Source organism: Sesamum indicum, linkage group LG3 (genome assembly GCF_026168435.1).
Source record: "Sesamum indicum cultivar Baizhima isolate 11 linkage group LG3, ASM2616843v1, whole genome shotgun sequence".
Lineage (NCBI taxonomy): Eukaryota > Viridiplantae > Streptophyta > Magnoliopsida > Lamiales > Pedaliaceae > Sesamum > Sesamum indicum.
The window spans coordinates 3,904,074-3,918,509 of record NC_142659.1 but is presented as its reverse complement, the minus strand read 5'-3'; the positions used below and the strand labels follow the sequence as shown (position 1 = coordinate 3,918,509).

The window sequence follows — 14,436 nt, the reverse complement described above, 5'->3', positions numbered from 1 at the left end:
GCCTAACAAAGGAGTTCCTTCTATTAACAATTTAACAGAAATGGATAATGAGACGTAAATTGTAATTTTTTTGGATTTATAGGACTAAATCTGTTGAGTCGTAAAATAATGAAACTAAAATCACAAATAAAGTAAGTTATCGAATGTAAATTACAATTTTTTTCACTCGGAGTCTATTAGAACCAAAAAAGCACCCAACACCAACACATTGACTTGAAAAATTTGGGGTCGTAGATCTTTGGTCGCACTTTCATGCCAGTATTGATGTCACGTTAATATGTGATTGAACATGTTCTCTTTTAAATTAAAATTAATATAATTATATTAAATATAATTTAAAAGTGAGACGGCGTATAATACGTGTTGTATCATAATATAACACGAATGTGTAATAAAAAATCTTCACCGAATTCAGGAACTTGGACTTTGATATGCCATGAGAAACCATATATTTATTGGGCAAATAGCACAACGGAACAAACACATCATCAAGTGAATCAAACTCCACTTATTGTTAGCCCTTTCAGTTCTTGCATCAGTTCCATACATGATGTTACCAAATCATCACAACCATGCAGGATTTGTCAGAGGAGAAATAACAGCTTTCACCTGCAAGTAGTTCTTGAGGCTGTAGATCCCCTTCTCCCGCCCAATGCCGCTCATCTTGTACCCGCCGAAAGGGATTGCAGCATCAAACACGTCGAAGCAGTTCACCCAGACGGTGCCGGCCCTTAGTCCTCTCGACACCGTGTTGGCAATATCGATGTTTTTCGTGAAAACGCCGGCTGCTAGGCCATAGCGTGTAGCATTTGCTCTTTTGATCACTTCGTCAACATCCCTGGTTTTAGCAACATTACTTGTTAGTGCCTACTAAAACAATTTCGTCGCTGATTCGTTTTATCAATCTGTTGGTGCTGACATATATATAGCAATTAGATCTTATGAGGTAGCTGCAGAATGGTAAACTTACTTGAACTTCAAGATGCTCTGGACCGGGCCGAAAATCTCGTCCTGTGCTATCAGCATGTTGTCCTGATCCAACATAGACATACATCAATCGTCTCACTTTCTGTATTAATTAGTGTTCGGGGGTGTAGAACCTGACTCAACGTTGTATATTTTATCAAATTTTGCAAAGTAAACTTGGTTGGCGGCACACTTCAGTACTAGGCCTTTCTCGCAATTTTATAATATTTCACATGCATCGCAGTTATATGTATATATATAATCGATGGCTGGTGGTCTACTACATTGTACGATAATTCTGTCCTGGTAAAAGACAGTTTAGCGATAATGAACATAGGAGCTGTATATCTTCTGACCATGTAAAAGTTACGTGCATTCGTATGTAACTTTAATTCTTATTTTCACTCATGGTTTCGTAACCTGTCTTTCAATTTCCTGAAACAACAGTTCAGGCCTTTATACTGTCGGGAAGAATAGGAAGGGATAGTACCTCAACATTTGAAAATACAGTGGGCTGAATATAGAAACCTTTAGACCCGACCCTTTCACCTCCACACTCCAGCTTAGCGTTGCCATCGATCCCTGATCTTATATAACGAAGAACCTTGTCAAACTGATCCGAGTCAATCTGTTACATTCATCGAACCAAAATCATCACATTCAAGAACTTAGAAAAGTGAGGATAATCAAATCGGGGGACACGACAGACAACCTATTCAATTAGTTTTCTGGCAACAAAGAATAAAACTACCTGTGGGCCTTGTTCGATCCCTTTCTTGAAGGGGTCACCAACGGTACGTCTCGCAGCACGTGCCTTTGCCTTTTCGACGAACTCGTCATATACACGTTCATGGACGAACGTACGAGAGCCAGCACAGCAGCACTGGCCCTACACGTCAACGACAGGTCAAGTAGTTAGAATTCCAGGCTGAATTAGCTCAGGGGATATTGTAATAGCAACTTACCTGATTAAAGAACAGAGCAAAATGTGCTAGCTCCACAGCCCTGTCGATATCAGCATCCTCAAACACGATAAACGGAGATTTGCCTCCGAGTTCCAGCGTCACTGGCTTTAGATTGCTCTTTGCAGCCAACTCAAGTACAACTTTGCCAGTATCGGTTGATCCAGTGAAAGCAAGCTGCAGAAGAGCAGCACGACTTCTTAGTGGAATGTAAATCCAGAAATGGACTGAAAATAACAAATTGGTGCAAGAATAACTATTGATTGCATTATAGAAATCCTGTTCTTAGGAAAGATTAGTGGCCCAGACACGTTGTTCCTGTGAAAGATAGGTTACGGGTTCAAGCTCCACAGGAGTTTGGGAAATCAGCTTTGATCTTTTATGATGCTTAAGACAATATGAGGAGATTAATGAAATTTTTGGCAGACATTCTTTGTAAGGTACAGAGTGATGAAAATTTTCACACCGTTTGACATTTGGTGCACTAAAATGATGCTATGAGATTACCTTGTCGATATCCATGTGACTAGCAAGAGCTGCACCAGCAGTTGGACCATATCCAGACACGACATTTAGAACGCCGTCCGGAAGACCAGCCTGTCCAAAACTCAGAGCAGTTTAACAGATTCAGATACTCATAAAAGCAACTTTCTCGACCTGGTTTTGCACTTTGGAGTTGAAGGATGTTTGGAATATAAAGAGGATGCAACTACCTACCTCATGGAACAGTTTGGAAACATACAGAGCAGTTAATGGTGTTTGTTCCGCAGATTTCAGGACAATAGTGTTTCCACATGCGAGAGCAGGACCAACTTTCCAGGCATACATGAGAAGCGGAAAGTTCCAAGGAATGATTTGGCCGGCAACACCAATCGGCTCGTGCAGAACTTGAACATGGTGCGGTCCATCAGCTGGCACCGTTAAGCCATGAATTTTATCAGCCCATCCTGCAATGATCCGAAACTATGATCTCAGAAGGAATTCCAAGAATGTCTGGAGAAAGCAAAGTCTCATACAATGCCCAAATTCCGCGAGAACCTTAAGATTTGATATAGCCGAGATTTTTACCAGCGTAATAATGAAACAGGCGCACGAACAAGGGGAGTTCTGCCGTCAGAGCCTGCTCGTAAGGCTTGCCATTGTCCCATGTCTCAAGCTGAGCCAGCTCTTGCATGTGCTTCTCGACCAAATCAGCAAATCGTAGTATTATACGAGATCTTTCCTAAAATCACCACCGTCCCGCATAACAACAATCTTCAACCATTACAACCTCAAATTCATAACAACTAAAGAATCCATTACACAACATTGAAATCCAAAAGACATCCTTACATAAGCACTCATTTTCGGCCACGGCCCCTCATCAAATGCCTTACGGGCGGCCGAAACGGCCCGATTGACATCCTCCACATCTCCTTCGGCAACGTGTGCAATAACCTCTCCGGTCCGAGGGTCCAATGTAGGAAATGTTTTTCCTGCAACAATTTCAAAGGTGTAGGAAAATCTAGTTAGTTCATAAACAACTGAAAGATCCAAAGTTTCAGGAGAGACAATGGGATTAATTATTACCGGATGCTGAATCAACAAACTGTCCATTGATCAGAAGCTTGGTGTAATTAACTTGAACTGGAGGGGTTATTGGTTCCTCAAGAACAGTAGCAGTTGTATACCTCTGCATTCCTCTTCCCCACAACCCATATTTTCTAGCTGTAATAACATCAAAATTATGGTTCGAAGAAATTGATGTTGTATTCTTTCCAAAATGAAATTTAAAAAAAAAAAAAAAGAAGAGGAAATTTACTAAGTAAATCATCAAAAGATGAAATTCAACTCCATTTTAACGAAAAATAGCTAAAGAAAGGGAAGATCAAGCAAGAATCATCAAGAAAGTTGAAGCCTTTTGACATGGGTACTCCTGCATCATCAAGATCTTTTCTTCACTCCCTTCAACTTCTTCAATCTTCAAACACACTTCCATACATGCAGATATAAATACAAGATATATATATCCACACACATACAAACCAGACAAACAAATACCCACATTCACACACACACACACAGGGTTTCTTGCAAACATGCAAATGTACATACAAGATATCCACATCCACACACAACAAAAGTATCCATATCCCCCCCACCCCCCCCCCCCCCCCCACACACACAGAGAGAGAGAGAGAAGCAGTTACCAAGAGAAGCAGGAGAAGTAGGAAGGGAGAGCGAACGAGAGAAGAAGTAAGAAATTCTGCGAGCTGCCATAATCTTTACCAAAACCCCTTTAATCCCACCTCCTGATCTCCCCGTCCAGGTTCTTGCGACACCCTTTCACAGAAATAACAGACAAAAAATTATAGGTATAGAATCTTACGTTCGCCAAACTTGTCTCTACCCCAAGTTGTTCGCTCTTAGTAATTATCCCCACCAAATATTAAACCCATCAAGCAGACATCGTTTGTCCGGGCCCGGCTTTCTGCTTTTGAAACATCCACCCCTCCATAATTCTTGATCATTTCATTTCCAATAGGGTGTCCCATTAATCACGACTTTTCAACAAGCTGATCATTATACATACGATCAATTATTAATCACCAAGAAACAGAAACTCGATGAACTCAAGAAAGCAGCTTTTGGTGGTGGGTACTTTTGGTCTCATGTTATATGGAAATATTCAATAAAATATATTAATTTCATTATGGAAATATTGAATAAAATATATTAATTTCATTTGTATCCATAAATTTGGACTTAAGAGAAAATCGAGAAGAAAATTTTTAAATCATTCCATTTCAAAAAAAGTATTAACAGTTTATAACTATTCAACAAAAAATTTAAAGGCTTAAAGAAAATTTTCCTCCCCTAATTTCAGGTCATTCTCGTTTTAGTCCCCTAAGTTATTAGGGCTCCATTTTGGTCCCGTAAAATTGAAAAAATCTTAATTTTGGTACAAATTTGATCAAAAAGTTGAATCACTCGCCCGAAAATCTTTTAAATTTAAAATATCCTAACAAATTCTGATAAATTGAATTATTCCGATGAACACAGATCAAGAACTATAATAAATTAATATTATTAATCATGAATTGCTACACTTATCCAAATTTGTGGTAAATTTTTCATAAAAAGATAATATAAGGTCTAAAAATAAAATATCATGATTTTATAAGTCTTTAAAAATATTTTTTTTCAAAGTAATCATAAATTTAGTATGACTAACATCTTATAAGCTCTAATCTTATACTATTCAAACACGTTCACGAACTTAGTTTTAAAACAATTAAGATCTAATATCTTATAAAATCTTGTAAAATAGACGAGCTTATATTATCTTTTAAATAAACTTGGTGAAACACCCTCTACATAAATATATCAATGTGAAAAGATAAGTATTTACTGCAATTTATTAATATTTGTTATAGTCTCAACTATAGAAAAATATTTACTATTATTTTTAATTATAGTCAAAATATTTATGGTACGTCTAAATATAACTAATATTTTAACTTAGGTACTGAAACAAAAGTCAGTAACCGGTACACAACTCTTTACCAAGTAGATCATTATTCATAATAATAATATATATAGTTCAACGGACACATCACACCAATTATATAAAAATTAGGATTAAAGTTAATTTTCGTCCCCTAATTTCAGGGCATTCTTGTTTGAATCCCTTAAGTTACTAGGGTTTCATTTTGGTCCCATAAAATTAAAAAAATCTTAATTTTGGTACAAATTTCATCGGCACTCGTCGGTAAAAGTCTAATGCCAGGCATGACTTTTTAAATTGGAGCTTGCATTGTGATTGGTTGAAAATAAAAGACTTAAAGGCAATTTTCGTCCCCTAACTTCAGGCCATGTCTTCACCACATCATCTTTTTCAGTCAATCGCAATGCAAGCCCCAATTTAAAAAGTCACATGCCTGTCATGTGACATTTTCCGACGAGTGACTCAACTTTCCGATCAAATTTGTACCAAAATTGAGATTTTTTCAGTTTTACGAGACCAAAATGGAACCCTAGTAACTTAGGGGACTAAAACGAGAATGATCTGAAATTAGGGGACAAAAATTGCCTTTAAGCCTAAAAATTATATACATATAGTTTAATAGATCCGATTCATATATTTCTAAGTCATTCATTACATTTAAATTCAAATACTAATTTAATATATTATTATTTCTAAATTGACAAACATATTTAAATTAAACAAAGAATGAAAACCTACTATGAAAAGTATATATACCCATGCCAATTTTATACTTAAAAAGTATTTAAAGTACGACAAATAATATAATTGAAATTGTAAAAATTATAAAAATATAAGATAAAAAGAATATTTTAAAAAATTAAAAAATCGATGAAAATGCTAAATGGTCTAAATTACGCGATCAAAAAACCATTGTAGCCACAAAAAACCTATAAAATATGACCAGAATCCAAAAATTAAAATTCATGACACAAATAGAAGAAATATCGAAGAATGGTAGATAAGAAATTGCTCCTTGATAAGCATACAATACATGACACTATGTATCTATATATATATATATATGGGTAAAATTCATTTTAGTCCCTAACATTTGATTTTATTTTCAAAATAGTCCCTGTCTTTTTAACATACTTCAAACTAATCCATCCAACATGTAGCTTTGTCATATTACCCCTAAAAACTTTTTTTTTTTCACAAAATCATTTTAGTGTTTCAATTTTTAAAGTTTATTGCAATTTGGTCCTTCATACATTAGTTTATAAAATAATAATTATTTTAATTGAAAAAATTTATCATTAAGTATTTATTCAAATGTTTGTGCACATTTAATTTTAAATTTTAGAAATTATGCATTGTTTTTAAAAGATATATATTAATTGGATAATAAAAACATTAAAAAATTAGAAGAAAGTTAAGAGAAATTATTAAAAATGAGAATAGAAACTGAGAAGAAAGCAACACAAATTAATAGAATAATTTTAAAAAATAAAAAATGGCAAATAAAAAAAAATTAAAGACACAAAATGGTAATATTTAATTTATGTAAAACTATAGATAATGGTTTGATTAATGACATAACATAATTGTTATGAACTTATTTAACTTCTGAAAATTTTTAAATAAAATAACGTCTAAATGAACTAAGGAGTTTTATATAACATTCTTCAATATTTTAGCCGACATATTTATTTTCTTAATTTACCCTAATTTATAATTTTTTTCATTTAAATAATTTTCTCTATTTTTAATTCTAACTATTTTCTCCAACTTATTTATTCAGATTTATTTAATTTGAAAAATTCGATAAGTTCATTAACTCACAATAATTATATTAATATATCAATGATCAAGTTATTATCTGAGGTTCAACAATAAATTATTTCAATTAAAGTACTTATATTTTTCTAGATTTAAAATAGAAGGATCGAATTGTAATGTATCATATTTTGGCATTATTTGCATAAACAATAATTAATAGTTATTGTATAGCTATAATGAATTAATATCTTACACGATCTTTATTTTCGACAGTGTAATTAATCACGATAAATAATTATATTCTTTTTCTTTTTTTACTAACGTACCATGACCGTCAAAGCATTTTCACTGAAAGCAACCCCAGTACCTCTGACTTTTGTATTGGTTTTCAGTTTATTTCAGAAACCCGTCACCATCAATATCATTTAAATAAGTTGGATCAAATTTGACTTAGGGGGCATTGTTTAAATCAAGGAAGATTATCACCTTAGGCTAGGGCACGTCTGCCTGGGCGTCTTGCATCGCGTCAAAAAAAAAATCGGAAGATTCTCACCACATAACATTTTTCATTAAAATTGTTTTGCATACCTATATCCCAAGAAAATAACCTTCTAATATAAAGTTCTTGTTATACTAGAAACAAAGAAAAAGAAAAAAAAAGATAAATCGATATCATGACAATATCTTTCACTATAAAAAAATAGATTATTTCCCTATATTATAAATAACAATTATTTAAAAATTATAGTAAATTAATACTATGATCAAACAAAATTAATACAAAAATTTAAGTTTTGAGTATGGTTATAGTTTTTCAATATATGTCATAATTTTTAATTATAGTCAAAATATTTATCATAATTCTTAGCTATGACTATGTTTTGGTCGCGTCTGCGGAAATAATAATTATAGTTGTTGCGTAGTCGTGGTTAATTAATATTTGTCATATTTTTTTTTTTATTTTTGACCATGGTAATGAATCATAACAAAAAAGTTATATTTTTTCTATTGTCGTGTTTGAAAGTTACATTATTTTTTTCTCCAGCCGATGAGGCTTGGCTTAATTTTAAGGTCATAGGTTCGAACCCACTAATATATGGGATATTAATCTACTTTAATAATAATATATTGGTGTTAGATATAAATATCTGATAATTATTATATTAAAAAACACTATAAATTTTAATACAAATGATGAACTTCAATAAGATAAAAAATATTACAGTAAAAGTATGCGCACAGATACTGCATGACACATTATCTAGTAATTAGAATAGACAGTTGCGATAAGGAAATGTTTGGAGTTATGTCGGAAAGCAGATAAAAATTGGTTGAAGCATTGTAATTACGTGAACCAATTAAATTAATGTGTTATTCAAGTAAGAGTGTTAGGTGAAAAATCAAATCAGTAAAGCACTTTATTTTCCTTTCACAGTTAATTATTTTCTTCTTATCATAATCGCTGGAGTTTCCATGCATATATTGCTCATACCCACAAACCACACCATTCTAATTACAGTAACATAAAAGGAAATTATTATTATCATTAATAATGATCTTGATCGAAATATGCGATCCTCCACGATGATCTCGTTCATAGCCACGTACTCTATCAAGACAATGCTGGATCCTGAGGATAAAAAAGCACGTGAGGCTCGTCGGGTGCGACTTCGACCCTCCGACGCTCAAGTTAGTAAGGTCGAGCAAAACATGTGCGGTCAGTAACTAAGTAGGTCGAAGATAATTAAATGCCAATTACCTCAAATGATGATGCGTCGGAGTATTTATAAGGTTCAGGTGGTTACTGTTGTTTGAGCCACGTGTCCTCGTCTAAATAGTGGACATCTTCAATTGACGGTCCTCGGTATTTCGGGGTCTTCTTTCTCCAAATGGATCTGAATTTCGGACTATCTGACCCGTTTCCTTGGATAAGTGGATTCCAAGCTCATAATGACGAAAATACCTTTCATTAAGGGTATTTTTGGCATTTCGCCTTAAAATTGGGGTTTTTCCATCAAATAATAATAATAATAATAATAATAATAATAATAATAATAATAATAATAATAATAATAATAATAATAATAATAATAATGATAATGATAATAATGGGGCCATTCAATTATTCACATCATTACAATGAAATTATATTGACGTAGTATTTGTTATTATTTTAAAGTTAATTACACTTAAATCCCCTTTAAACATATAAACTTACATTTTTCTTGAAAAAAAACTTTTATAATTAATTAATTATAATTTTTCTTGAAGAAATACAAGGAGTATGTATATACAATGAGGCATAACCTCCTCTAAATATTGTTACAGAAAAGACAAAAACGATTATTGTGAATCTATCATGTATTCAATGAAACTATAATAGAATCGTTGGTGATCTGGCGATCTGCGACCTCGTGATGAGTGGGAGCTAATGCCACCTCAAAACTTGTGACCTGATGTTGGACTTCACTGTGACCGGTTGGTAAGGCAACAACCTCACATCCTGCGACCTCATGATTTGCGACCTCTAGGCGATGGGAGGTCGAACTCTCGACAAGTTGTTTTTAGGTGTTTTGTTTTTTAGGTTTGAAAACATGAGATTTCCAATTTTGAGAAGTTTTAAAATGTGTTTCGGGAAATGTGACGAGCAATGTTTTAAAACTCGAATAGTTGGTCGTATCAATAGGTCAAAGGTTTTAAGTTCAACCATCGAGTGAATCATGGTCGAACCAGTGATATTAAAATTATGTTAAATAAATTAATACATAATATGTTAAAATTTTATTGTCGATAAATAGTTAGCATCTCCTAATTTTAAGATAATATGTAGATATTATTTTATTAATTATGATTTAAGCAACTTAGATAATCAAATAATAATGTGGGTGTTGGTTTGTTGGTATTCTTTTCAATTTTCATATGAAATGTCATGGATTCAATTTCAAATTGTATCAATTTTTTAGATTAAAAGAAAATTTCATGAACTGTTCGATTCACTTAATCCGAGACCGAGTCAATCGAATCACAGGTTCAACTGACAGTTCGAGCGATTTCAAAAAAATAAAATAATTTTGAGACTAAAATATTAAAATATTTCATGGATCAAATGACAGTTCTACTATTCCAACTGACTAATCTGGGCTGAGTTTTAAATTATTACAACTTACGAGTGTTTGATATTCTATATATTTGGTTTTATTTTCTGGCCAATTTTGAAAGTTGATCGCAAACATAATGAATTAGGGTTTTGATTGGTTTAAAACCATCCCAAAACTCTCATCAGTTCCAAAACCTACCCTACTCCCTCTTCTTATATTATTTACTAGCCGTTAATGGCACATCGTACTTAATATAAAAATAAATAAATAATATAAAAAATTGATGTGATGGTATCATTAACTATTATTTGGCAGGAACGATAATTTTTCTTTTTTCTATATATTAATATAAATTATATTTATAAATTAAAAAAATATTTTTAGATTAGATCACGTTAAAGCTCAGTCAAAATTACAAATTTCACCCCTGATAGAAAAAATTATGACAAACTTGGGTCAGACTCGACACTCCACCCCAGCATCTTATTACTGCTTAAAAGTTACAACCGGTATATATGCTGTGGCATGATGATCGAAGTCGATAAATGCTTTTCTAAAGAGGGAGTTGTTCGGCGGAGTCAACAACGTCCCTTGAGTTCATCGACAGAATGCAGAGCCAGTGAGGGAGGAAGAAGAACACGCCAAGGAACACAAGAACGCCAAGGTCGGCCTCCTCACCGACCGCTGGCCGACGAGGACTGACCAAATAAATCTGGCTCGCGCACCACAGGCAGTATGCACTTGCAATTACTAGGATCAGTCTCAATGATTTGTGATACTGTTTTCTTGAAGACTTCAAGGGCTTCACTCTGCAAGACAGGTAGCAGCTGAGAGCTAAACATCTCTATAACCATTTATGGAAAACTTGATGATGCTTATGAAATTCCTTCATGGAACACCTCAGTGAACCTGTAGATGTAAATGAAACCTCCGATTAAGCTTGCACACAAAAGGCTAATCACAACGACAGCATCGGGATTGATTGGTGCTCGAGTTTTCCACCAACCGGTGCTCAATATCCATGTATACATGGAAGAATGTCCATTCTCCTGTAAATTCAAGAAACAATGAGAAAGGAAACAGAAAAAAGGGGACATATTCAGAAGCTGCAAAAGAACTCAAATGAAGAATTAGAAGCATGATATGTTAACAGATTTGACAGCAATGTAAACAGTCTCTCATGACTACCGTAAACCTTCTGGACAGATGCAGTTGGTTTCACTTTTCTGATTAACTACATTACATTTCACAATGTCGAATAAAATAGTTTATGAGAGAGTTTTATCTTTCATTTCCTTTTTTAGACTTAGCAGCTCGTTCCTCAGCCAGCACTGGAAATTATATGCTCGTGCAAAACACACCAAAAAGCACAAAGGCAGGTTATAGGACGTCTCTTAATCTCAAGAACATGTTTAAGGGACTTGTTGCCTCAAGGCAAGCCTACAAAATCTTTACCCTGAAGAAAAGATCATAACTCCTGAATAACCACCAATACCAAAATGATTCCGACATATAGAGACAGCTGCTGTGAAATTAAACGTAGTTAAAACCTTTAAATTGAAGTCAGTTCATCAACAAGGCAACACACCCAATTCTAGTATTACCTCAAACAAATGATCTAAGAAAAAGTGCGACAAAGATCCGGCAAATACCAACAAGAAGCACTGTTTCACCGTTAGGGGCACCTGAACCAGAAAACTCTCAGTGAGCAAGAATCAACAATCAGAATAAGCATTATAAAATGTTGCGTAGCAAAATATACCCTATCAAATGATGCAATAATGCAGACTGAATTACGGCTCAGCATCATAAAGTCGACAAAACAGCTGAGTAAACTAAGAGCTTCAATAAGCAGATCTTGTTTAATTGGACAGAGAGGATTCGAGTCCCATACAATACAAGAATACATATACTTTCATCCTCCAAATCTATCACCATGCACAAAATGAAATACAACTTTACATTTAGATTCCTGTGGGGAGCTTCAACACTGAATCTTCTATACAAAGTAATAGACACCACACGAATGCCTCAGCAGAACGACGGAATCAATTTCTGCTTTGGGTAAATTCTTATACCTAAAAACAGGCTGCATAATTGCAGCTATTCTAACTCTATATTTTTAGATTCTTTTGCCCATTCCTTAGGGATATAATCCCCCCAAAACTCTACTTCCACAATAACTTTGGGTCTAAGCAAAAACTATTCAATAGTAGAACCAAAAACCTCCTCACCAGCTCAAATGCAAGCTTATGATAGTAATCAAGTTCTTTAAATTATTTGTTAGGCTAAATTACAGTTATCTTTCATGAGCTTTGCCATAACTACGAATCCCTTATTATTTGAAAAATTACAATTTTCCCATATAATAATATGGCCCCCTAAATAGTGAAGAGAATATTATTATTTTACCTTTGCTCAAATGTTTTAGAAAATGAAAAAAAAAATATTTGAATTCTTTTTAAAAATATAATTTGACGGAAGGTAAAAAAATTTGAGGGTGGATAAAACAAATAAGTTATAAAGAATATCAGTCCACAAAAATATTTTAGAAAACTATATAAAATATAAAAAATATTAAGTTATAATTAAAATGAAATTTTGATGGGTTTACAATAAAAATTGGATAGAGACGTAATGGAAGCTATCGGAATTGGTAACAACAAATGTTAAAATCAGAAATTATTTATAATTTTTCAAATAATAAGGAGATATTCGTGATTACTATAAAAATATGGGCGTAATTTACCCTATTGGTTAACTCCAGTACAGAAGAATTCTAACAAAACACGGCAAGCAAGAACTTCAAGTAATTAGAGGAAGCAATGAAGTGACACTGGGCAATCGCAAAACACAGGCCTAAATCACAACAAGCGAACAGTAAAACAGAGCATCGGATTTCCGAAATTTTAACTGAATTCAGCTCAAAAAACCTTCTAAATAACAAGAAGCAATCTTGGCAATAAAGCTCATTAAACTCAAAGTTTCTGTCTTTGCATACTGACCCCAGAAAAGGAATCAAGAACGCCCTTATGGAGCACAAATCGGGAGATCCAACCGTAGAGCAGCGACAAGGGGAAACCCAGAATCAAGACATAGTAAAACGGGTCGTGGATCCAGCTCTCAACGGAGGAGCCCAAGACCCGGCCCAAACCCAGAGTTGAAGTCAGCCACTCGGAGAAGGACCCGATGTCTGGCCCGAAGAAAGCGTTGATAGCGTAGGTAACACAGTGGTGCGGGCCGAACCTCCCGTTTGATACATGCATCAGGGCCTGGCCGGAGCCGAGCGTGTAAATCATGTGCGGGCCCGGGCCCGGCATGTTTGGGTGTGAAAAAGGTTGAATTGGCCCGTAAGAATTGCAGAGCTGCAGCAGGGGTTGGGAGTGCTGTTGATGAGTTTACTCTTAATTTCAGGGAGACTTTTTTATGGCATGTTTACTTAGATTAATGAATTATATGATTCAGGGAGCATTAAATGTGTGATATTATTATCTAATAAAATTATTATTTTTTTATTTCTTTTATTATATTAAAAGTATAATTAAAATAAGTGATAATATAATATATCATTAATTTTACGTAATTATTTTAAGTATTTGTAATTAATTTTAAAATATTCAAAAGAGCCCAAGAATAATGGTTAAATTACAACTACATTCTCTGAAGTTTAGTATAATTACGAATATCCTTTCGTTGTTTGAAAAATTACAAATGTTCCCCTCAAATTAAAAATAATTGTGTAGCCCCTAGACGATAAAGTAGATATTACTATTTTATCTTTTTTTATTTTTTTAAAAAAATAAAAAAAGTATTTGAAAAAACATAAAAAAAAATTGTGGGTGGATAAAATAAATAATCTAGAGGGAATATTAATTTATAAATATATTTGAGAAAATTATAAAATAAATATAAAATTATAATTTATAATCCAAAAGAGCATTTTTGTCATTTCACCATAAAAATTAAATGAAAACCTGACGGAATGAGTTCGTTGTTAGACGAGCGTTAAATTTAAGGGAGTATTTATAATTTTTCAAATAACGAAAAAGTATCTTTGGAAGGTGATTGTAATTTACCCAAAAAAAAAAAAAAAAAACTATTTGGAAATATGACATGACCCGAAATTTTCAATATGTATATCGAAAGTGTCTAATATTAGTAA

General features: G+C 33.5%; 2 protein-coding genes across 3 annotated transcripts; both read right to left on the bottom strand.

The window, feature by feature from the left end:
- Positions 1–425: 425 nt before the first annotated feature.
- On the bottom strand, positions 426–4,567 carry LOC105157191 (benzaldehyde dehydrogenase, mitochondrial). The gene is made up of 11 exons (XM_011073526.3): positions 4,118–4,567; positions 3,498–3,635; positions 3,261–3,403; positions 2,997–3,150; positions 2,646–2,875; positions 2,436–2,525; positions 1,932–2,105; positions 1,718–1,855; positions 1,457–1,594; positions 971–1,032; positions 426–838 (listed from the first exon to the last, which is right to left on the bottom strand). Exons 1-11 carry the CDS (start codon positions 4,185–4,187, stop codon positions 565–567), a joined length of 1,611 nt encoding a protein of 536 aa, XP_011071828.1. The 5' UTR covers positions 4,188–4,567; the 3' UTR covers positions 426–564.
- A 6,073-nt stretch (positions 4,568–10,640) lies between these two features.
- On the bottom strand, positions 10,641–13,718 carry LOC105157190 (uncharacterized). Of its 2 annotated transcripts, none has more exons than XM_011073525.3 (4): positions 13,280–13,718; positions 11,879–11,959; positions 11,174–11,323; positions 10,641–11,083 (listed from the first exon to the last, which is right to left on the bottom strand). In XM_011073525.3, the coding sequence occupies exons 1-4, from the start codon at positions 13,592–13,594 to the stop codon at positions 10,949–10,951; spliced, it is 681 nt and encodes a 226-aa protein (XP_011071827.1). In that variant the 5' UTR covers positions 13,595–13,718; the 3' UTR covers positions 10,641–10,948. The 2 variants fall into 2 exon arrangements, with proteins under 2 accessions (XP_011071827.1, XP_011071826.1); XM_011073524.3 differs by having other exon boundaries at positions 11,184–11,323.
- Between the last annotated feature and the right edge of the window lie 718 nt (positions 13,719–14,436).

Coding starts and splice junctions, on each gene's coding strand:
- LOC105157190 (XM_011073524.3), bottom strand. CDS start 13,594: ATGCCGGGCCCGGGCCCGCACATGATTTACACGCTCGGCTCCGGCCAG. Junction 11,960..13,279: donor TTCTTGATTCCTTTTCTGGG/GTCAGTATGCAA, acceptor TTTCTGGTTCAG/GTGCCCCTAACGGTGAAACA. Junction 11,324..11,878: donor TCTTAGATCATTTGTTTGAG/GTAATACTAGAA, acceptor TTGAATTTACAG/GAGAATGGACATTCTTCCAT.
- LOC105157191 (XM_011073526.3), bottom strand. CDS start 4,187: ATGGCAGCTCGCAGAATTTCTTACTTCTTCTCTCGTTCGCTCTCCCTT. Junction 2,106..2,435: donor GTCACATGGATATCGACAAG/GTAATCTCATAG, acceptor GCTCTTCTGCAG/CTTGCTTTCACTGGATCAAC. Junction 839..970: donor CAGAGCATCTTGAAGTTCAA/GTAAGTTTACCA, acceptor TGCTAAAACCAG/GGATGTTGACGAAGTGATCA.